The sequence below is a fragment of the Cervus elaphus genome, chromosome 29 (genome assembly GCF_910594005.1).
Source record: "Cervus elaphus chromosome 29, mCerEla1.1, whole genome shotgun sequence".
NCBI classification, from domain to species: Eukaryota; Metazoa; Chordata; class Mammalia; order Artiodactyla; family Cervidae; genus Cervus; species Cervus elaphus.
In genome coordinates this window covers 61,959,394-61,984,348 of record NC_057843.1, presented here as the reverse complement: position 1 = coordinate 61,984,348, position 24,955 = coordinate 61,959,394, and the positions used below count along the sequence as shown (strand labels likewise).

Here is a 24,955-nt window from a genome sequence, read left to right as displayed (position 1 = left end):
CAGCTTGGTGCTCTGGGATGACCTCGGGGGGTAGGGTGGGGAGGGGAGGGGAAGCTGGGAGGGACGGGATACACGAATACATATGGCGGATTCACGTCTTTGTACAGCAGAAACACGACACTGTAAAGCAATTATATGCCAATTAAAAAAATGTTTGTACTCACTTGGAATATACATTTGGGATATGCCAAGTCATTTCAGTCATGTCTGACTCTTTGCAACCCTGTAGCCTGCCAGGCTCCTCTGTCCATCAGATTCTCCAGGCAAGGATATGGAGTGGGTTGCCATGCCCTCCTCCAGGGGATCTTCTCCACTCAGGGATCGAACCCGTGTCTCTAAAGTCTCCTGCATTGGCAGTCGGGTTCTTTACCACTAGTGCCATCTGGGAAAGCCCATATGTTTGGGCCAGTGTTGAATGAAAGTTGTATTTGCATTGCCCACAGGGGCGTTTCTAAGCAATGTAGTAGTAATGGCTTCAGCAAAAAGGCAGAGTACCAATCAATCTCTGAGAACTCTAACCCCGACTCTTATAAATTCTGGTTCACAAATGACTGATATCCCATTAATCTGAAACAGAAAGAAATCTTTTACATGCCTAAATGATACTTTTAGGCAACAAATTGTTAACTCCACTATATACAGTTGAAAGCAAAAGCTTCATGCACTGCATGTTTGTATCTCCTCAAAGCACCCAATTGTGCTTTGCTTGCAGGAAGTAATCAATAGATGGTTATTGAATTTAGAATGTACCTCTTCCCAATCAGTGAAGTTTAATATATTTCTATTTCAGAACGCCTATTAATTTTTCAGCACTAGTAAGCCTTTAAAAACAATCCATATGAGATAAGTTTAAGAGTTCACACGGGGTTGCAAAGAGTCGGACATGACCGAGTTACTAACACTTTCACTTTCTTCACTTTAAGAGTTCACAGCAAATACCACTATATAAATGATTGAGAAAATACCGTTAAATGAAGCATGCTTATTCAACAGACCAGTAGCCATTGATAAAATGTAATTTAATTTAATCATTTAAATTTACATTGTTAATGTACAAGAGCATTTCTTTCAAACACAAGGTTAACACCCAGTAAAGAGCAATGCTGATAGAGGAGCAGAGAAACTTTGGAAAACTCTGCCGTCTGAAATGGAAGCAAGGCACTCTCCATTAACAGCTGGTGGATTCCTGATTTCTGCCCACAGAAGGCATATTAGCACTGAGAGAGCTCTCCCACAAGGGAAGATCACCTGCTTTACTTCTTTGCTGTCCTCTTCTGAGCTAGTTCGGTCATCCACTCTGTATAAACTTGTGTGTCAACACTGAGACCAAAAAAAAAGAGAGCTGAACTGACAGACGACTTGCTGGGGGTCTGGGGGGCTCTCATAGTTGTAGTAACTATGGAAGACAGAGGAACACTGGCTATGCTCTTTATTTTCAGCACTAGTGTCTGGACCTATGCTAACTAAAAACCTTCTTCATTCCTTCCAACCGACCAGTATCGACTAAAAAGTCTTTTCCTTAAATCTAATGGGTGTAACAATAACAAGTGACAGCATTTCTCCAGGGCTCTGGTTTTCTGTTTTGTTTCTCCTTTAGAGACATGACAGAAAACAAGGATTAACATTCTAAGACGAACGGAGCACAAAAGGGTTATATGTATGCACAGCATTTCTAATTTATTCAAATTCAACTTGAATTTGGTCTGAAGCTACCTTGTATGAAATGTCAGCTTTCCTGATATTTAGTAATGTCTATTATGTCTGCATATAAACTCAAACAATTACTGCAAAAGTACGACTTTACTCATGGTAAAATGTAAGTATTAGTGGTTATTTTTAAAAGCCTGTTTTCCTGCAGATGCAGTAAATTAAGTAAGAAGACCATGGAAAGAAGAATTAGGCCCTAGTCTTGATTTTGTTACCAGCTGTTTGATCTTGCGTAGCTCTGCCTTTTGCTGGGCCCCAGTTCTCTTCTCTATGAATTTCAGGGAGGGGTGGACTAGTTGACAAGTCAGGCCCCTTCTAACATTCCAAGATCCTAACATTCCAGATCCTATCATCTCGATATTAATAGAAAAATAATCTCTCACAAAAGCTCACACAAACATAATACAAGATCAAATATCAGAATGACACTTGGAAAAAAACATATATGATTTGCCATCTGGGCTCTCCTTTGCAGCAATTAGGCAATCATTTGGCATTTGTTTGATTGTATAATTTAATGACAATATAAACAGCATAGTTTTGTCATGTTTCCTTTAAAAAGACTAAAGCAAAAATGGTTTAAAGCTAACAAAAACTACTATGACATCAGTTTGACATTCAGAGTTTGTTTCTTAGCAAAATGGCCAAAGATATTTTGACTTGATACAGAGTATATATATAATATAAAGTTACTTTTAGACCTAAAAATCTTCAAACATTATTTGAATTTAGCAAAACATAAGCAAAATTTTAATATCAAAGTGCTAAACAGTACTGCCTTAAAAGTCACTGCAAATGAACCATAAAATAACCACATGGAAAGTAACATTTATTTTACAAATGGTTAATAAAAAGACACATTATAAATATATATGTAACCTGCTATATTTATATATATATTTGCTTATTTAATTTCTAAGTGGTGTATCCAAGTTCACTGTGAACACCCCATTTAAGTACTCTGTAATTCAGCTTCCAGGAGCTGGTGGTCTTGCAATAAATACAGGCAAAGCTATTACAATATAACGTGCATACAAATGTTTATACAAATAAGGACACTATGCAACAAATTATCTCTTAATAATACGGCATTAACAGTATAAACATACAAAAGGGAGTAGGAACACGGAATGTTGAAACGCAGCCGCTAATTCTTTCTAGTACTTACATTCACACTATTTTTTTTATAATAAGACTTGCCTGTTCTCCAAAATTGTCTCATTAACCAATAACAAAAATTAAATTATATATACTTTAAAAAACTTTATTATCCCTGGTGCTTACCCTGTATGATCCATTTCTACTTATTTGCATGTTCTCATCTAGGGTTCAAATACTTGAAACTTATTGAATGCTCCTGGGGCTTCTGAATGAATGCGAGTCAGTTTCTACAGTTGAAGCAAGTTTAGGGAACTCTGGCAGGATTTACAAAACATGACAAAAAAGAAGCTGTGTGGCAATCCGTCTCATAATCTGAGCCCTCTTTAGGACAGTCGGACAGTTAGGGCAGGGGTCTGGCTCCATCAGGAACGGCCTAAACTCTTGGATGGACCATACCTCAGAAGGGTTCCACAGGGCAGGTGGACAGAGCCTCTGCTGGGGAAATTAGCATGTGTCATTTGCTAACATGACCGCCTCCTTTTTATTTCTATACAAAATAAAGGAGAGCTAATAAACAAGACTCAGTAAGACAGCACTTTAAAAATTGCACTTGCATATGGGAGTGAACAGCCATTATCGTTTGCTATGTCTGATGTATAGGTAACCCTCCATCTTTCACCATTTCTTAAAATAAAATAAAGGAAGAAGAAACTAAGAGGAGAAAATTTCTGCCTTGTTTGCACCACATACGTACCCTTGATACAAGAAGTGTACTCTAAAGGGATCAGTCTCAAGACACCTCCTACCCTGGCGAACAACCCTCGGCTGTTCTTGTTTTTAAATACAAACCAACTATAATTGTATTCCCCCAAAAGAGTTTTAAAACAGTTATATTATCCTTTTTTTTTTTTCCTGCTGGGATAGCATTGTCCAAAAGTGCTTTGTTAGCAATTTCTTAGAAAACCCTCATGAACTATACCCTCCTCCCACCCCGAGCCCAAAACCTAAATATAAAACACAACCCCAACACAATACTCTGCAAGTTTTCTGGCTTTCAGATGTAAGGAAAAGTGCCAGAAAAAAAAAAAAAAAAAAAAGTCTTTCATTTCGACAGGAGCTTGCTTGCTTTCTCTCTTAAGGAAGGACAGAAAATGGTAGGTGTCCAGACCCCCTCCCTCTGCTACTCAGCAAGCGGCTGCTGGCAGACGAGGCAGCTCCCTGCTCTGGCTGCTCCCGCTCAGAAAGGCAGGGTGTCCAGGAAGAGCTTGTCGATGATGGAAGGTGGGGACACCAAGTCTTCCAGCTTCAGGTAGAAGATGCGCTGGAGGCCCAGGGTGCAGATCTTCCGCAGCTCCACCAGGGCACGCAGGACCTTGGGCTCCGCGGGCTCCAAAGCCTGTCCCTTGCTCTGGTGCTCCTTCAAGCTGCTTGTGATCTTGTTGCGGAGCTCCTCCACTCTCTTTGGTTCTTTTAACCCATGTCGTTCTGCAGAGGGATAGAAAAGGATGGGAAAATTGAGGAGGCAGCTATATCGTAAAAAACCCCGAATTCCTCATGGAGGCCTGTGTCCTGTTCTGCCAGTTGGGATGGCATTTTACCGTCACAGTGCCCTCCCTCTTAGAGGGAGTTCGTGGCCTTCAGTATCAAATGCAGCTTCCCAGGTGGTGTGAGTGGTAGAGAACCCGCCTGCCAACGCAGGAGACATGAGAGACACAGGTTCGATCCCTGGGCTGGGAAGTTGCTCTGGAGGAGGGCATGGCAACCCACTGCAGTATTCTCGCCTAGAGAATCCCCATGGACAGAAGAACCTGGCGGGTTACAGTCCATGGGGTTGCAGAGTCGGACACCACTGAAGTGACTTAGCACGCACGCACACAGTAGCAAACAGCACTAGGGACTGAATCTCAGTCCTGTCACTTACCCAGTGTCCCCTAGAGTCCCTTAACTTCTGAGCCACGATTTCCTTACACAATGAAGATAATAATCATACCCAATTCAGAGTTTCTAGGAGGACCAGCTTGGGTGAATAACACAGATGAAGCACACAGTTCCCAGCACAGAGCCACAGTGAAAGAATAACAGGGTGGTTACTATTTTGCACACATTATCTGACTGAGGTCTTACAAAAGCCCCGTGAAGAAGCAACTCTTTTCAGAGTGATGCAGACACACATCCAGGTAAATGAAAAAATGTTGCCATCCTGACACTCACTTGGTAGTGGGGGCTGTAATTTTCCATTTGCAAATGCAAAAGCGGCCCCGATACAAAGTGCATTCTTGTGTTTTGATGCATTGAGAAGAATCTGGATTTTCTTTTCTTTATCCCCTCACTCCCCACTCCCATACTCCTATTGACCTATACCTGGCACATGTTTCTCATCTGTGGAGATGGAAAAGTCAAAGAGAAGAAGAGGAGGACCCGAGGAGGTGATGCAATCATTTCGTAATGTGGCAAGACATGAACACCAGTAATCTTATATTTCATGAAATAATATATAAAATTATCCCTATGTTAAATAGTATGATCTCTTATTTTGTATAGATGGTTAAATGGTTTTCCCAAAGTCACACAACTGCTAAGAACTGGGATTTGAACCCAGTCTTCTGAGGCAGCCTCTGTCCTCTGGCTCCAGAGCAATGTTGCATCTCCTGTGAACAAAAAGGAGCCTGACACTCAGGCCAATCAGTTTGCTCTCCCTCAGCGTGTAGATTTCAGAGCCTCTTTCCTGAAAGAAGACATTGGCCCCTGTTATCTCAGTCAAAGTTTTCATCTCTCAGTATCTGCATGCTAAGTCGCTTCAGTCGGGTCTGACTCTTTGAGACCCCATGGACTGTAGTTCGCCAGGCCCCTCTGTCCATGGAATTCTCCAGGCAAGAATACTGAAGTGGGTAGCCATCCCATTTTCCAGAGGATCTTCCTGAATCTTCCTAAGCCAGGGATCAAACCCAGGTCTCCTGCATTGCGGGCAGATTCTTTACCACTAGTGCTGCCTACTGTCTACTCAAGAGCAGAGATTCTGGCTGCAAACTTGGCAGCAGATTTCAAAAGCTATAAAATGTTCATCGTCTCTGACCAAGCAATCCCACTCTTGGGAATTTATCTGAAGAAAACGTTGAACAAAAGAATAAGACTGTATGCATGAAGACCCTTGGGGTGGCATCACCTAGAATCTAGAAAAATTGCACAGATGAACTTATATGCAGGGCAAGAGTAGACATGCAGATGTAGAGAACTGGCGTGTGGGCGGGCAGGGTGGGGAAGGGGAGGGTGGGATGCACTGGGAGATTAGGTTTGACATAAATACATTACCATGTATAAAACGGATAGCTAGCAGGAAGCTCCTACAGAGTGTGGGGAGTTCAGCTCAGAGCTCTGTGATGAAGTAGAGGGGTGGGAAGTGGGGTCCAAGACGGAAGGGATTTATATATTCATATGCCTGATTCACTTTCTTGTATGGCAGAAACTAATACAACATTGTAAAGCATTATACTCCAATTAAAAAAAAACAGAAAAGGATAAAGTGAAGGAAAATAGGGAAAGTGTTGAGTAAAAAATAGTATGTCCTCATAATGGAAGATTCTGTAGACATCAAAAAGGACATGAAGGCTGTGAAGCAACATGGCAGAATACATACTGTTACATTAAATAAAGAATGGAATACAAAATGGTATCTAAGCTGTGCTACCATCTATGCAAAAACTATTCTGATATCTAGAGAAGGGCGAATGGAGTAGGAAATGGCAACCCACTCCAGTATTTTTGCCTGGAAAATTCCATGGACAGAGGAGCCTGGTGGGCTCCAGTCCGTGGGGTTGCAAAGAGTCAGACATGACTGAGCAAGTGAACACACACAGAGAAGGGGGAACGGAAACAGAAAAATGAAAATAGTCATGAGACTGGCAGATCACTCTTTTCTTTGAAAATATCCAGGTTAATGGTATTGGTATAAGAAACAATGTTAAAATAGAACAAACTGGGATTTGCTTCCTTGTGAAACCTTTTCGTTGCTGTAACATGATCAAACGGTCATCCTGCTGATAGTAAATTCTATTAAATCCTGAGATATATCAAATTAGGTTCATAATGCAGGGAGAGATGCTTTTCCCAGAATAAAATACCAATCCATTGATTTAAGCTTTCCCTTCCCTTCCGTGCCTCATGCCTTGCACCATATTCAGGATCTTATATTCATTATCAGAAGAAAGAAACTGAGCAATGTGTGGGCTGGATTTCAGGAGGGGGTTGATTATGGAACTCTGTAACCAGACGTTCTCGTGGCCAAACTCACAGAAGGAGCCTCAGAGTTTTCCCTGCTCTCCAACCAGTTGTGACTGCTCGATAACTATGGCAACCATTATTTATTCAGTGAATTCAAGTGGAGATCGATACCTCCTGCCAGCTGGATCAACCCTAGGCCTGGAATTCCTTGAGGAATTCAGAGACACTCCTGTTAGAAGCCAAAGGCACCTTCTTTGTTGTGTTGAACAGCTACTGGATTTGTGGCTTCTTTGCTCTTTCAAAAGGGTTGAGATAAAATTCAGTCTCCAGGCAAACTACTGCCAGCAGTCAGCAAGACTTTCAAATCACTGGGGAGTCACTAAGTGTCTGAGACCTTCCCAATAATCTGAAATTCCTGAAAACCCCAGTCGCCGACATTTCAGCGTCAGGGAACCTCCGTTTCTTCTTGCAGCTTGGTAAGCACCGTTGCAGAGCTGACGTACACAGAGTTCATAAATTCCAGGGCAGATCAGACATTTGGATTTTCCCCTTTCGTATATACAGATTTCAGTTTAAGATCTTTGTCCACCATTTAATAAAGCAAGCTTCTCAGTATCTCTTGCATTTTGATCTACATCATTTTCATCCAATATGTATTTTAACTCAGCTTCGTGTATTCAAAACTTTAAAATACAGATTCTGTAAAGAATCTGCCTGCCAAAGCAGGAGATGTCAGAGATGTGGGTTCGATCCCTAGGTCGGTAAGATCCCCTGGAGGAGGAAATGGCAACCCCCTCCAGTATTCTTGCCTGGAGAATTCCATGGACAGAGGAGCGTGGCAGGCTCCAGTCCTTAGGGTTGCAAAGGAATGAGCATGCATGTCCACACATATGGATTTATGTGTCATAACCATAGAATATATGAATTGGAAAGAATTTGAGTCATTTAGTTCAAACTCTCTCCTAAGACAAGAGTCTCCACTACAAGATACCACAAAGACACCAGCCAGACCGGGAGTTCACTTTTACACCCTGATAATAAAAATATATTTAGTAGTATTTTACATTACATTTTAAAAACTTAGATTATTTTATTGCACCCTCACCATAACTCTATGAACTAGGCAGGACAAAGATAATCTTTATTCAGTGAATAAGAAGGTTAAGGCACAGAGAGTTAAGCGATTTGCCACTGTCAAAATTAACAAGTGGCTAATTTCTTTCATGCCAAGTCCAGAGATATTTCTATTATACCTGGTTGCCTTGAACATTGTTAGAGTGTCCCTTTTCTTCCTGAGATGAACTCAGCCTCCCTGTAACTCCCTCCTACTTTCTGTGTATCTAATTAGCTAATTGACTAATTGCTTCTTTCAACAAATATTTGAGTATCTGTTCTGTGCCAAGCAGTGTTATAGCCACTGGGGTTAGAACGGTGTGCAAAGCAGAGCAGCTTCCCCGGTGGCTCAGACGGTAAAGAATCTGCCTGCAATGCGGCAGACCCGGGTTTGATCCCCGAGTCGGGAAAATCCCCTTGAGAAGGGAATGGCAACCCACTCCAGTATTCTTGCCTGGAGAACCTCACAGACAGAGGAGGCTGGCAGGCTACAGTCCATGGGGTCACAAAGAGTTGGACACCACTGAGGAACTTTCACTTTCCGTGCCAAGCAGTGTTATAGCCACTGGGGTGAGAACAGTGACCAGTGACCACAGCACTGGGGTCAGAACAGTGACCAGTGACCAGAGCACAGTGACCAGAGCACTGGGGTCAGAACAGTGGGCAGAGCACCGGGGTCAGAACAGTGATCAGTGACCAGAGCACAGGGGTGAGAACAGTGACCAGTGACCACAGCACTGGGGTCAGAACAGTGAGCAGAGCACCGGGGTGAGAACAGTGAGCAGAGCACCGGGGTCAGAAGAGTGAGCAGAGCGCGGGGGTGAGAACCGCGGGCAGAGTGAGCAGCAACAGCCCGCACTCCTAACCTGCCGCGTGTTAGTGTCCACAGACACTGCTGGATTCTGGGGCATCCTAGCTAGCCACGCAGCAGACATCTCTGCTAGGAAAGAGAGGGAGGCAGGGAGGCAGGCAGTGGGGAGAAGGGACGTGAGGGAGGGAAGGAGAAGGTACGAAACAGAGAGAGATGGGGAGAGCCTGACTGAGTGAAAAAATGAAGCTATTTAACTCTGTGCTCCTGCTCCCCGCTCCTCACCAGGTTAACATCTATTCACCCTGCAGACCGCAGACCAAGTATTTCTTCAAGGAAGCCTCCCTTTTTACTCCCAACCTAGATCTTGTTCTCCTATGGCATTTTCTCCATGTTTTTCCCTTTGAAGGATATAACAGGTGGAAATCAGATATTTTTTGTGACCAGTGCCCGCCTCTCCCATTGAATGTAAACTCCATGGACTGTTGCCCACTTTCTCACTATTCTACGGTTATTATTTGCAGTTTAACAAGATGCCCAATAATCTGCATGGAGGTGAAAGTTGGAGAAGCTGCTGCTACGGTCAATCCCAGGCCCCGTAAGATGTTTGATACAGTATGCAACGAGTGTTCATTCGATCTCCGTAAATCTCACTCCTCAAGGCAGGAACTCACTCCCCATGGCTGCTTATTCCAATTTCAAATAGTTCTGTCTTTTAGGAAGCTTTCCTTATGCTGAGCTAAATTTTGCCTTCCTACAGTTTACAGTTCTGCCTCTTAGGCCCACACAAGAAATGCCAAATCCTCTTCCTCATGGCGAGGATCGGGGGCAAGGAAAGCAGTGATGGTACCATCAGCAGCCTCAGAAGGAGAAGGGACTTCTTTTGACCTTGAGCAGGTCTTGGCACAGGCCGACTGAGTAACAACAATAACACAGGTCCAGCCAGAGGGGAAGGAGGAGAGCGCACCCGGGGAGAGACGTGTGTGTAACTCAGACACACTAACAAACAAGACCTCCTGCTCGGAGCTCTGCTGCTTCCCCCGGGAAGTCATCTCACTGCTGCTGCTCACGTCATCGCGTCCTTTCCTGACGGGCAGCCCCACCGGCGCTGAGCCCCACTGACCAGGGGACCACACGGCGGCCAGCAGCCTGTGCTCGGGCTGAACAGTGCATCTCGGGCTCTCCGATTTATCAGAGCAGGTGTCTGTCTCCCCAGTGAGACCCCAGACTCTCCAAGGATAAGGGATTTTATGCCTGGCACATAGCAGATGTTCAATAAATATAGAGTCACTCTGAATTAAAATAAGGTAGTTCTCAGGAATTCTGACTATCTTCTAATAGCAAAGTGGTGGGCTAAAAATAAATAACACAGGTTTTCCTAATTTGGGACACTTTCTGCTATTCACAATTAACCCACTCATTCAAGCAATATTTACCTTACGCCAGATACTTCTCAATGCTAAAGTAATTATAAAGGCGAATAAACCTCTCCCTTCCCTTAAGAAATCGTGAATCTAGCTGGAAAAGAAAGACACAAAGAAATTGCTTAATGTTATGTGCACAAATAACTGTAGGGAAGCGTCAACATTTTGGGGGCTTCAAAGGTGGTGCCGGTGGTGAAGAATCCACCTGCCAACGCAGGAGACAAGAGAGATGCGGGTTCGATTGCTGGGTCAGGAAGATCCCCTGGAGTAGGAAATGGCAACCCACTCCAGTACTCTTGCCTGGAAAAACCCACGGACAGAGGAGCCTGGCAGGCTACAGGCCACAGCGTCACAAAGAGTCAAACACGACTGAAGTGACTTATGGATTCTTAGAACTGCCAGCTCTTCTTGGAAGTAAAACTTGTGCCATTTAGGGTAATAACAATATCTGTAAAGTATACATTAGGTCATTCAATCTTTACAGAAAACCTACACGTAGACATCATTATCCCTATGAAAAAGGAGAAAACTGAGATTCAGAGAGGGTAAGGAACTTGCCCAAAATTGCACAGCTAGGAAGTAAGCATGGTGAAGACTTGAACCCAGTCCTCCAGTCTCCAACTCCCATGACATCCCTTCTCCACTACCGTTTTTTAAAAAAAAAATATGGCCCTGGCAAGTTTTACATCTAGTTTTCCTGGCAATGCAGGTGATGGCTCTATGTGCCAGAAAAACAGAGTAACCAGGTAACCACTCTGAGTGAACAGGGGAGCTCCGAGAACAGCTGCTGGAGGGTGTGGCGGGATCGGCCCCCTACGGGGTTCTGTCACTTTCACTGCTTCCTGCCCCCTCCTCAGTCTCAGAGTTCACATTCCCACAAGGCAAAAGAGAAAGACTACAGACAGACAAGAAAAGAGTGTCTTCTGCCTGATGGAAGACACGAGTAGGGAATGAAAGCCACAGGGAACACTGATTTAATGTAGTGTCTTGCAAAATGGCACTTGGGCACTCAAGATTCTCTCTACTATCTGGTCTAAGCTGCCTTTCCAATCTCCTTCCCTTTCTACTCTATGTGCTGTGCTGAATCGCTCAGCCGTGTCCGACTCTTTGCGACCCCATGGACTGTAGTCCTCCAAGCTCCTCTGTCCATGGGGACTCTCCAGGCAAGAACACTGGAGTGGGTTGCCATGCCCTCCTCCAGGGGATCTTCCCAACCCAGGGATCGAACCCAGGTCTCTTGCATTGCAGGTGGATTCTTTACCATCTGAGCCACCAGGAAAGCCCACAAATCCTGGAGTGGGTAGCCTATTCCTTCTCCAGGGGATTTTCCTGATCCAGGAATTGAACCCAGGTCTCTTGCATTGCAGGTGGATTCTTTACCAGCTAAGCTACCAGGGAAGCCCCTTTTACTCTATGGGAAATGCATTTTACTCTGCAGTTAGGTCATAACCATAAGCCATAAGATAAATATTACATAGAATCAAAGTTTTTCCCTGAAAATTCTTTAAGTTTTCCCAAAGTACAGGACATGCTCTCAGCTCTCACCATCAGAAGCAGGCAGTCCTCGGCCCACAGTGGATTCATGGCTTCTTTCTCACGCTCATTCTAAGACACAGCATCATCAAGTGTAGTAGCCTGTACTCTCTTAGTTTTTCTGTTCTTTCTACTGAGATTACACATAGGATTTAACAGACCTACGGTATAGCATAGTGGCCTATATGGGAAGAGAATCTGAAAGACAGTGGATATATGCGTATGCACGGCTGAGTCACTTTGCTCTACACCTGAAACTAACACCCTGTAAATCAGCGATGCGCCCATAACACCTTCAAGAAAAGGGAAAAATAAAAAAATACATGATGCAACTCCAGCTCCTTGCTTCTCCCCAGAATGTGAAGACTTCCACGGCCGCCTACGTTAAGCAGCTCCCTCTACTGCACAACGGAATGTCCTTCCTCTAAACGGCCTTATTTCTCCACGCCATCTCCTTGGGAAGCCATGCATGACCAGTACCTCCATTTTCCTTTAACCCCAAAGTTCTAGCAGTAATCTGAACTTCCCCTGCCCTGAATCCATCCCTTCTAAGGACGTGAGCACTCACTACCATACCCTGAGTTCACTACACCAACACATATGACTTCCTAGTAGACCATACACTTTTCTGCTGTGAATTCTGACAGCAGAATTCACACATGGCTCATCTTGGCATCCCTGGAGACTGTCACCATGCCCCACATAGAGTAGGGCCTCAATAGTTATTTAGTGAACAATACTTACAAAATGTAGTAATTCCATACTAACTTTTGATTGGGGGGGGTGCTTCTTATTTATTACACATAATTAACTGCAACTAGATATCACCTCATTGGCATTCTATCAGAAGCAAGGTGTTTCCATTACTCCTATGTCAGGAATATAGGAGTGGCTAGGGTAGATAAAGTGAGGACCTAAAAATATGCGACAGCCACAACTGTGGGGAACTCCCTTTAACTGCGTGAAAGGAGAGTGATCTGAAAAAAACCATTTCCTGCCCCACCTTGCCACCTAGTTTTTTTATCAGGGCAGAGAGACAGAAATAGAGGAAGGAAAAAAAAAAGAATTAGGAAAAAATGTCATGTTTGTACAGACTACCAATGTGGTACAGATTCTTAATAACTTTCCTGGAAGCAAGACTGGTTAAATGTCTGAAACCCCATTTCCTTTTGATGAGTTCCGTGTGGTTTGGAGCAGACAATCTGGGGACAAATTTTCTCCTGCCAATAGCCCAACTGATCACAATCACCTTTTATGATCAATGGAGTTTCTCAGAGGTCAAGATTTCAGGGAAGCCCACGTTCGAATGAAAATTAACATCCAGGACAACGTGCGCGGCCGGTGCTCAGGCACTGCCTTTTCTGCCGTTTCCTGAAGTTTTCACACATCTCAACCCCTCTCCCAACCAGCAAATCACAGAGAGTTCTGCGAGATCCAGAAATGAGAGAAGAGGCCTTGTTTTTCTTGTGTATTCTAACTACAGCACCTAAAACAACCCGCTCGGCAGAGGCCGTGGGACTGGCAGCAGGATCTGGAGGCACCCCTCAAGGACTGGGCCCTCTGTCAGCACCTGGTAAGTGCAGCCGGATTTCTTTAACATCACTGTCTTTCTTCAAGCCTCTCTCCAGCATCCTAGGAGACATTCACCACACACACTGCCTTCTAAGGCTACCACCTGTTTCCTCATGCCGCCGAGTTTGATTTTGGACTGCTAGGGTTTGTGGAAAGGGCAGGCATGTGCCTGATTTGAGGGAGTCCCTGTCAGCATCCCTCCAGGACGGAAGATAAATGGAGCGAGCACCTGTTGTGAACCCAGTTTGGCTACATCACAAACCTAGTTATCTGTCATCCTTGCTGCTGCCAGAAGGAATAGATATTATTGTCCCCATTTTACAGATGGGGAAACTGAGTTCAGAGAAATGCATTTCTCAGTAGTATGCACTTATTAAATACGTGATCCCAGATTCAAACCTGGGGTGGTGGTCTCCAACATCCTTGCAATTTCTGCCATGCAACCTGGTTCCTCGCTGAGCAAGTCTCCACATAAATGGGCAGAGGCTGAGCAGCTATAGGTGGCTCAGCGGCAAAGGATCTGCCTGCAACGCAGGAGACGCACGTTCGAGCCCTGGGTTGGGAAGATCCCCTGGAGAAGGAAACTGCAACCCACTCCAGTATTCTTGCCTGGGAAATCCCATGCAAAGAGAAGCCTGGCGGGTTACAGTCCATGGGGTCACAAAGAGTTGGACACGACTTCCTGACTACACAGCTGCAGCAGGGAAGCATGTGTGCCTGCCGCACACAGCACGCCGCAGGCAGAGACGCCACCGGCGCCTCCTCCTCCTAACTCCTAGGCCGTATTCTCCGCACTGAACTGCCAGTCTCTCCAGGCTGGGACTGCGGGCATCCACATGCCGTGACCTCATTGCTGTCTATTAATTTCTGCTTAAAGGGTAAAACGGGGCTTCCCTGGTGGCTCAGACAGTAAAGCGTCTGCCTACAATGTGGGAGACCTGGGTTCGATCCCTGGCTTGGGAAGGTCCGCTGGAGAAGGAAATGGCAACCCACTCCAGTACTCATGCCTGGAAAATCCATGGACCGAGGAACCTGGTGGACTACAGTCCACAGGGTTGCAAAGAGTCAGACGCAAAAAAAAAAAAAAAAAAAAGAGTCAGACGCGACTGAGCAACTTCACTTTCACTTAAAGGGTAAAACAAAAAAAGATGTCAGCCTCAGGACCTCTTTTTAAACCAAACTTTCATACCTGGACTGGCTTTTTCCCTCTTAGTCTCTTTCCTGCTAAAATCTGTGCTCAAAACCAGCTGTCAGGGTAGACCTCTCTAAAATGCAAGCCTGGCCATGAAGGTCCTCTCTGCGGATCCCCACTGCTCTCAAGATAAACCCCAACCTTCTCATCCAAGTGTGAAGGGTTCTCCATGCCGTGCCTCACCCTAACCTATCACACCTGTCTCACTTCCCACCACTCTGGTTTTTAGGCCTGAAATGTATGACAGCCACATTTTCAATGGCTTTAGCAAATTTATATTCATGCCTAGAATTCTCACGCCTTCCATTTTAGCCTGGAAAAATCCTATGTTTTTATCAAAGACCAGCTCATGTTGCCTCTTTTTTTTTTTTTTTTCTGGTTTGGATATATTTACATCTTAAAAATAAATTTTTTTTAATGGAGTATCATTGATTTACAATGTTATGTTAGTTTTAAGTGCACAGCAAGTTGACTCTGTTATACGTATACATGTATTCATTCTTTTTTAGATTCTTTTACACTACCTCTTCCGAGATGACCATCTCCCACCATGGGTCTCTCATCACCTTGTATCCACTCTCACACCCCCACCAGGGCACTGAGTGCCTGGGACCCACTCTCACATCCCCACCAGGGCACTCAGCGCCTAGCACCCACTCTCACATCCCCACCGGGGCACTCAGCGCCTAGCACCCACTCTCACATCCCCACCGGGGCACTCAGCGCCTGGGACCCACTCTCACATCCCCACCAGGGCACTCAGCGCCTGGGACCCACTCTCACATCCCCACTGGGGCACTCAGTGCCTGGGACCCACTCTCACATCCCCACCGGGGCACTCAGCGCCTGGCACCCACTCTCACACCCCCCACCGGGGCACTCAGCACCTAGTACCCACTCTCACATCCCCACCGGGGCACTCAGTGCCTGGGACCCACTCTCACATCCCCACTGGGGCACTCAGTGCCTGGGACCCACTCTCACATCCCCACCGGGGCACTCAGCGCCTGGCACCCACTCTCACACCCCCACCGGGGCACTCAGCACCTAGTACCCACTCTCACATCCCCACCGGGGCACTCAGCGCCTGGGACCCACTCTCACATCCCCACCGGGGCACTCAGCGCCTGGGACCCACTCTCACATCCCCACCGGGGCACTCAGTGCCTGGGACCCACTCTCACATCCCCACCGGGGCACTCAGTGCCTGGGACCCACTCTCACATCCCCACCGGGGCACTCAGCGCCTGGGACCCACTCTCACATCCCCACCGTGGCACTCACCGCCTGGGACCCACTCTCACATCCCCACCGGGGCACTCAGCGCCTGGGACCCACTCTCACATCCCCACTGGGGCACTCAGTGCCTGGGACCCACTCTCACATCCCCACCGGGGCACTCAGCGCCTGGCACCCACTCTCACACCCCCACCGGGGCACTCAGCACCTAGTACCCACTCTCACATCCCCACCGGGGCACTCAGCGCCTGGGACCCACTCTCACATCCCCACTGGGGCACTCAGCGCCTAGCACCCACTCTCACATCCCCACTGGGGCACTCAGCGCCTAGCACCCACTCTCACATCCCCACCGGGGCACTCACCGCCTGGGACCCACTCTCACATCCCCACCGGGGCACTCAGCGCCTGGGACCCACTCTCACATCCCCACTGGGGCACTCAGTGCCTGGTACCCACTCTCACATCCCCACCGGGGCACTCACCGCCTGGGACCCACTCTCACATCCCCACCGGGGCACTCACCGCCTGGGACCCACTCTCACATCCCCACCGGGGCACTCAGCGCCTGGGACCCACTCTCACACCCCCACCGGGGCACTCACCGCCTGGGACCCACTCTCACATCCCCACCGGGGCACTCAGTGCCTGGGACCCACTCTCACATCCCCACCGGGGCACTCAGCGCCTGGGACCCACTCTCACATCCCCACCGTGGCACTCACCGCCTGGGACCCACTCTCACATCCCCACCGGGGCACTCAGCGCCTGGGACCCACTCTCACATCCCCACTGGGGCACTCAGTGCCTGGGACCCACTCTCACATCCCCACCGGGGCACTCAGCGCCTGGCACCCACTCTCACACCCCCACCGGGGCACTCAGCACCTAGTACCCACTCTCACATCCCCACCGGGGCACTCAGCGCCTGGGACCCACTCTCACATCCCCACTGGGGCACTCAGCGCCTAGCACCCACTCTCACATCCCCACTGGGGCACTCAGCGCCTAGCACCCACTCTCACATCCCCACCGGGGCACTCACCGCCTGGGACCCACTCTCACATCCCCACCGGGGCACTCAGCGCCTGGGACCCACTCTCACATCCCCACTGGGGCACTCAGTGCCTGGTACCCACTCTCACATCCCCACCGGGGCACTCACCGCCTGGGACCCACTCTCACATCCCCACCGGGGCACTCAGCGCCTGGGACCCACTCTCACATCCCCACCGGGGCACTCACCGCCTGGCACCCACTCTCACATCCCCACCGGGGCACTCAGCACCTAGTACCCACTCTCACATCCCCACCGGGGCACTCAGCACCTAGTACCCACTCTCACATCCCCACCGGGGCACTCACCGCCTGGGACCCACTCTCACATCCCCACCGGGGCACTCAGCACCTAGTACCCACACTCACATCCCCACCGGGGCACTCAGCGCCTGGTACCCACTCTCACATCCCCACCGTGGCACTCACCGCCTGGGACCCACTCTCACATCCCCACCGGGGCACTCAGCACCTAGTACCCACACTCACATCCCCCCCGGGGCACTCAGCGCCTGGTACCCACTCTCACATCCCCACCGGGGCACTCAGCGCCTGGGACCCACTCTCACATCCCCACTGGGGCACTCAGCGCCTGGTACCCACTCTCACATCCCCACCGTGGCACTCACCGCCTGGGACCCACTCTCACATCCCCACCGGGGCACTCACCGCCTGGGACCCACTCTCACATCCCCACCGGGGCACTCAGCGCCTGGTACCCACTCTCACATCCCCACCGGGGCACTCAGCGCCTGGGACCCACTCTCACATCCCCACCGGGGCACTCACCGCCTGGGACCCACTCTCACATCCCCACTGGGGCACTCAGTGCCTGGTACCCACTCTCACATCCCCACCGGGGCACTCAGCGCCTAGCACCCACTCTCACATCCCCACCGGGGCACTCACCGCCTGGGACCCACTCTCACATCCCCACCGGGGCACTCAGCACCTAGTACCCACACTCACATCCCCACCGGGGCACTCAGTGCCTGGTATCCACTCTCACATCCCACCGTGGCACTCACCGCCTGGGACCCACTCTCACATCCCCACCGGGGCACTCAGTGCCTGGGACCCACTCTCACACCCCCACCGGGGCACTCAGCGCCTGGGACCCACTCTCACATCCCCACCGGGGCACTCAGCGCCTGGTACCCACTCTCACATCCCCACCGGGGCACTCAGCGCCTGGGACCCACTCTCACACCCCCACCGGGGCACTCAGCGCCTGGGACCCACTCTCACATCCCCACCGGGGCACTCACCGCCTGGGACCCACTCTCACATCCCCACCGGGGCACTCAGCACCTAGTACCCACACTCACATCCCCACCGGGGCACTCAGCGCCTGGGACCCACTCTCACATCCCCACCGGGGCACTCAGTGCCTGGTATCCACTCTCACATCCCACCGTGGCACTCAGTGCCTGGTATCACATGGACTCTTCTGCGTGCTCTATCCCTGCCAGGTGTGCGTGTTACCATCTCTGAAAACCCACCGAACTGCAGCAGAGTGCCTAGATCAGGGAGCACTTGTCAATGAACTATACTCAAATCCCATTTCCATAGCGATGTGCAATGTGTTGGCTTTATTTACTGAAAGCAAAGTTTAGCTGGCTCTGGTTTTTGTGTCTGTTTTTCTAAATTAACTAGATTTCATACTTTCCAGTTTTGACGGTTTAACTGTCCTAGGAAGAGCCGAATGATTTTAAACCTGAGCTGGAGAGCCTCAGCTGAAAGCTAGCCTCTAAGCCCGGTTCATTCCAGTCCTGCTGGAGTGAAACATCTGTGCTTTCAATGTGTTTACTTTCTTCAGGTGTTCCCTTCTGTGTGCCTTTGAAAGACCCCTTAATCAAATCCATACTCTTGGAGACTGTTTCTTTTTGTTTTGTCAATGGTTTCCTTGGAAGCCTCTGGCAGGGAGACTTCTCATTCAGGACCAAAGACCAGGAGGAGCCTATTTCCACTTGGAATCCTGAGGGAACACACTGGTGTCCTATTCCTCCCATTGCACACACCTTTCCTCTTCTTGGCCTTCATGAAAACCATGAGATGATGAACCAGCTTAGTCTCTTAATGTGCTCAGACACATCTCACTTTAGCTAACAGGCGATGTCCCAAGGAGGTGTGTGTAAACGAAGCACACTTTGGATGCATCAGAAAGAAGGGCCCATGTGCCCCAGGATGCCTCTGGCCCTCTGTGAAACGCATCACCAGCCTAAAAAACATGTTTTCCACAGCCAGGAGCGTGTCAAGAATCTGAAACTTAATCCTCAGTCCAATGATCTAGCCCGTACTTGAGTCTGACGAAAAGGATGGGAGGTGAAAGCCTCTCTGGCTAGCCTCTTCTGGAGCCTCCATCTACTGTCACGACTTCACCAAGCCCCAGTTTGAACAAGAAGGATGAGATCGAACAGGAAACTCTGAAAGTGTGAAGCAGCAGAGGGGAGCTGGGCCTCAAGCAGCTACCGGGAGATGGTGCCCCTTTCTTATCCACTATGTTTTGTTCTTCTTTGTCATTCTGCCTCGGAATCGTTTACCTCCCAAAAGATAGACAGGAAGAGACATCTAGGGGGAGAAAGGCATAGCAGAGAAGCTGAATATGTTCCAGACTTCTGGTTTAAACCCTTAAAGTGGTTGAGTTGAACCGTTTTTGCTGTATATGAATACCCATTTTCCTCAGTCCTCTGCCGATTAAAGCTGCTGAATAAAGCTGTAAATAAATAAATGTGTGTTTTATGTGTATGTAGTTCTTTGGTTTTACTTTGGGTTACTAGCCAAGGACTGCGGAGAAGCGAAGACCCACCCCTCTGCCCCACAAGACTAGGCTGGTTAAGGTAATCTTCCTTCAAAAGCTCCTGTAAAAATAACCCTGAAGCAGTGAGTCCAACTGCCCACAGTGACCCTGTGGAAATTTAGATTTTCATATAACTGGGTTTACTGACAATAACCAAACCCACTGGGAATCCTCTTTCCTGGAAGTTCATGACAATAAGTTGCAGCTGTGTGTCTCCTGTTTTAAACTAGGATAGACCTAGCGGGGGACTTTCCTGGTGGTTCGGTGGTAAAGAATCCAACTGCCAATACAGGAGGCGTGGGTTCCATCCCTAGGTTGGGAGGATGCCCTGGAGAGGGAGATGGCAATCCACTCCAGTACTCCAGCCTGGGAAAGCCTATGAACAGAGGAGCCCGCTGGGCTACAGTCCATGGGGTTGCAAAGAGTCAGACACGACTTAGCGTCCAAACAACAAACTCAGTGGATTTCAGCAAAGTGGGGCAATCATTTTCCTAATTTCCTAATTTTGGCTGTGTGAGTGACAGCCAAAGCCAGAACCAAACAGAAGCCGGAAAAAGAGAGACGGGGAGCCACTGTCCGTCCACGCCACGTAAGGGCGGCGCTTACCTGTGACCATGCTCAGTGCTGACAGGCAGGCTAAGGCTTGGATATCAAGGTTCAGGCTCTGCAAACTTAAGGAAAAGTCTTTAATGGAGTCGAGCCACTCCCCAAATCCACGAAGGCACTGAAGTCGATGCAGGACAAGTCCGTTGCAGAACACAAACTTATCTTCAGCAGTGTTTGACCTACGAGAGAAAGTCGTCGGGGGGTGAGGATAGCGACACAAAAATAGACCCCTTCAATCTGTCCAGTGGGGTAACGTCATAAGGCACCGGTACACACACAGGTTTGGGCAGCCTTCAAAACCCAGCATGGTGCTGTGAAACCCACCCAGACGCCCTCCATGAACAAGCCTGGGATAAACAACCACTGCTAGTGGTCTGCTGACTCCCCTGCTAAGCCTCAGCCCTGGAGGTGCTCGGAGTAGGGCGTGTGCTCTCTTATGGGCAGATGCACTTTCTGGCTTGCCCTGGCATGGATGCTGGAAGTGAAGCCCAGTGCCCTGTCTCTCTGCGCCGTGAACACCAGACTGTTCGCTTCAGTGCTCCTCTGCCAGGACTTCTCTTTCATTTTCTTAAATGTCGAAAACTGATAAGGCCTGAGGTTAGACACTACAATTCCATTGTGCAGACTCTAAAAACACCAAGTCCTCTCAGGCGCCAGAAATCAATCACAAACTGAACAATGGTCTAAAGTAAAAAGAGTCCTTGTTTTGTACTACACTCTCTGCTTTTAGCAGCTGGGCTGTCGAGGGCTATTTCTCAATCCACCCTGACAGTTTATATGACGTCCGCAGTGATCCCGTTCTTTTCTCATGAAAGGCACCCTGGCACTTCTAGTTAGCGCCACTTCTCTCTGGAGCCTTGGGCACTTGTTTAATCTTTCTGCGTTTCCTTATCCTTATCTATAAAACAGGAATTCTAATTGCTACCTCCAAAGAATGTTGTGGGAATTAAATAAAATAAAGAATTTGAAAGTCTATGCACAGTGCCTGAATACAAGAGGAGCCCAACCAGTGTTAGGTATAACTAATTCTGAATTTTAGGTGGACCTTAACTTAATCTTAACTATCCTTTAATTTTCAAATCTCTTGCCACATCTTCCTCTCTCTTGGCCCACTGCAGTAACATGTTAATGTCTTTTTAGCTGTGCTTTTTAGAGAAATAACTTCATTCATTCATTCACTCAGCAAGTACTTCTTGAGCACAAAACCAGTGCCATTCCTTAGCTGGACATTGGAGAAAACCTGATGAATAGGGCCTACATGGCGTCCGCCCTCATGGAGCTGATCTCTGACTTAATCCTTTGCTGCCCGCCTGATAGATCGTAGTCGTATTGCTGATTCAGCTTAGCGCCTGCACATGCAGGATTGGCTGTAATTATGCTAATTACTGGCAGTCTGGTTGTAACTCCACTTGGGTTTCTCCCACAGATCCCTCCCCAGAGGCATGCATGCACAGGACAGAATGATTCAATCTCAGGGTTTAAAACCCCGACCTCAGACCAGTGGCATCAGAATTGCTAGAAGATGACTTAAAAATGCAGATTTCTAAGTTAATATGTCACACTATGATTATATATATTTTTTCTTTTCCCTCATATTTCTTCTGATTTTTGCTTTATGTATCTTTGTTTCTCTGTTGTTAGGTGTCTAATGGCTTATGATGTCTATCTTCTTTGTGAATTGTACATTTCATCATTAAAAATATTCATCTTTCATTTTAAAATATCAATAAGTACATTTAAAAATGCAGATTTCTAGACTTGCTTCAACGTAGATCCAAACCAAAACAGCTGGGAATGAGGCATGGGAATTAGCATCGTAAATGAGAGTTTTTGGTAACATGGTGTGAAACCGGGGCGTGGGTAGCAGGGAAGAGAAAGAGGGGAAAAGGGACGGTTTTTCCTATAATATTGGCAAAATGTTGGTGTATATTTATAGGAATAAACATATAACTAAAAGGAAGCAAGGAAGGTAGAATTTAAAATGCTACATGTGAACTTTATGGCAGAAGCTTAGATTCCAGGTTCTAGCTTTTTGAAAAATCAGTTTCTCTTTGTTTTTGATGTCAGAGTGCGGTAAGCTGAACCAAATCTATTGATCTAGGAGCTCTTCTCTTGGAGTAAATACTGGAGGCTGCAAAGCTGTGGGAACTCTTTAGCGCCCCCTCTGGTGCATCAGAAAGTAACACTAAATGGAAACCTGGGAGGCAAAGGCAATGCTGAAAACACTGGCTCCCAGGAAATACCTTCTGCACCACGAGAATCTTCCTGGAATCAGAATGACGGCACTAAAAGGGGCTTTGCTGTGTGTGGTGCTTGGTCGCTCAGTCGTGTCCGGCTCTTTGCGACCCCACAGGCTAGCCGGCCAAGCTCTTCTGTCCATGCAGATTCTCAAGGCAAGAATATTGCAGTGGGTTGCTATCCCTCCTGGAGGAAACCTTTCTAACCCAGGGATCAAACCCAGGTCTCCTGCAGCGCAGGCGGATTCCTTACCAGCTGAGCTACCAGGGAAGCCCATCAGTTGCCAAATCCAACCTTCTCATTGTATGAAGAAGGAAACTAAATTTCTGATGAAGCAAGTGACCTGCTTAGGGTCTTACAACAAGTCTGTTAAAACAGACTAGAATCCAGGAGACCCGGCTACCAGCCCAGCGTTCGATCCACTGCTCAGTTTTTTAACGCCTGGTCATATTACGTATGTCCTTCTTGAGCAAACTTTTCCCCACTGACTTAGTTAAAAATCCAGCAGGTTTCAAACTTCTTCAAAGGAAGGAGTGGACTAAAGGAAGATAAAAGAGTAGTAATTACCTGATGGAAAGTCTGAGAACAAACAGCTCCAAAAAGGCTGATTCTATAAGTAATGTCTGATCTTCTTTGGGGAGATCAGTGAATCCGGGGATCTTCTCTGCCCAGCTTCTGGATACATCAATGGAGGCTGTTAGAAGGTTGTAGAACTGCTGCACATGCTCAGCGTCCGTGCCTGCGGCAGCCTGGTCAGCGGGACAGTACTGGAAGGCAAACCCCAGAGAGCAGCGTTATCTCAGTCCAACAGGCCTGACAGCAGCATTTGCTCATCGGTTCTTGCAAGATTGTCAATGCCTTCTCTTCTCAGGAGGGCTTTCTTTGGCCACCAGAGCCCACTCTCACTGTGACAGACAGCAGAAAGTGCTAGAAATTAGCATCCTTCCTGGAGAACCTCAGTCAGTGGGTTGGTGGATAAATAACCAAGCTGTGTACCCCCTGGGCGGGGTAACTACAGTTCACTGCGGGTTCTACACTGTCTCCTAGAGTCTTCCTTTGGGACCAAGTGTCAGCCGCCCACACGGTGTTTTATGTGATGCTGCACATTTTATTGCTTGCTTCTCTTACAAGTTTTAGTCCTCATCCCCCCAATTTCCAGCACCTTCTAAGAACACAATTTGCACTCAAAAAAAAAAAAAAAAGATCATCAAGGCCTAAATCGCTACTCTTGCGTCCTACAGTTTATAAAACCTTTTTGCACTCATAGTCTCATCAGATTCTCACGATAGCCCTGTGACATAAACAGAGTGGATTCTGTTACCACTTAATAGGCAATGAAATTTGCTTAAGCCCCATGAGTGCACTGGTTTTCAGTCCTGACTGCAATCATCTGGGGAGCTTTAAAAAACACTCATGTCTGGGTCATAGGCACAGAGATTCTAATTTAACTGGTCTGGGATGGGGACTGGTCATCAGGAGTTTTTAAAAGCTCCCCAGGTGATTCCAAAGGGCTGCCGGTGTTGAGAGTCATCACCCTAGGGGGTTGTCTTTGTGAGCCTCCAGGATCCACAGAGTCCCTAAGGCAAAGCTGTCTCCAAACAAGATGTTTAATTAACCCCTGGTTCTCAAACTGTGGTCCTTGGACCAGCAGCATCAGCAACACCTGGGAATGTGTTAGAAGCAAAAATCTCCAGCTCTGCCCCAGACCTACAGAATCAGAATCTCTGTGGGGAGTAGCCCAAGAAACTGTTTTATCAAGATCTCCAGGTGAATTCTCATGTGCAGTGAAGTTTGAGAATCTTGGAATGAACCAAGAGAAGATGAGTGCTTACTGTTGATGGATTTCTGAGAGATAAGACAAAAAAGGAGGGGGTGGGGGAGGAATGTGTCCTTGGCACGGCCCAGGCAGACGGCGCCATCAGACGCAGGACTTGTGGCTACTTAAATGAGTGAAAACCCTCAATCACACGAGCCATATTCCAAGTGCTCGGTAGCCACCATGTGGCGTAGAGCATGTTCTGTTGGACAGCACTGACCTAGAGGACTCCAGGAGAAGGAAGGTACAGGCAGGGTTAAAGTCTCCACCCAGCTTTTAGCTATGCGGGTGGCGTCAGCAGTTTGCTTGAATCATTGAAGGAAAATCTTTCCCGCTTCAGGCAGAAAGACTGATACAGAAAAGTAATAATCCAGGGACAACCAACAACGGAGACTGAAGAGACATGCAAAAACCTTCATGTGCATCGCTGCCTTCACAGAAACACCGCTGATGGTGCTTCTGTGTCTCCTTTCTCAGTTATCTTCCAGGGGAACGGATTTTAATCCTTATTTTACAGATGAGGAAACTGAGA

The 24,955-nt window shown here is 47.7% G+C and overlaps 1 protein-coding gene across 2 annotated transcripts in view; it reads right to left on the bottom strand.

Moving 5' to 3' along the window:
• Positions 1–998: 998 nt before the first annotated feature.
• NR4A3 (nuclear receptor subfamily 4 group A member 3) overlaps positions 999–24,955 on the bottom strand; it is a 44,727-nt gene continuing 20,770 nt past the window's right edge. For both annotated transcript variants that reach the window (XM_043891039.1, XM_043891040.1), the window contains 3 exons: positions 23,175–23,374; positions 20,370–20,548; positions 999–4,293 (listed from right to left, as the gene is read on the bottom strand). In XM_043891039.1, the coding sequence (XP_043746974.1) occupies positions 4,046–4,293; positions 20,370–20,548; positions 23,175–23,374 (627 nt within the window). In that variant the 3' untranslated portion in view covers positions 999–4,045. The remainder of the gene's footprint in view (positions 4,294–20,369; positions 20,549–23,174; positions 23,375–24,955) is intronic.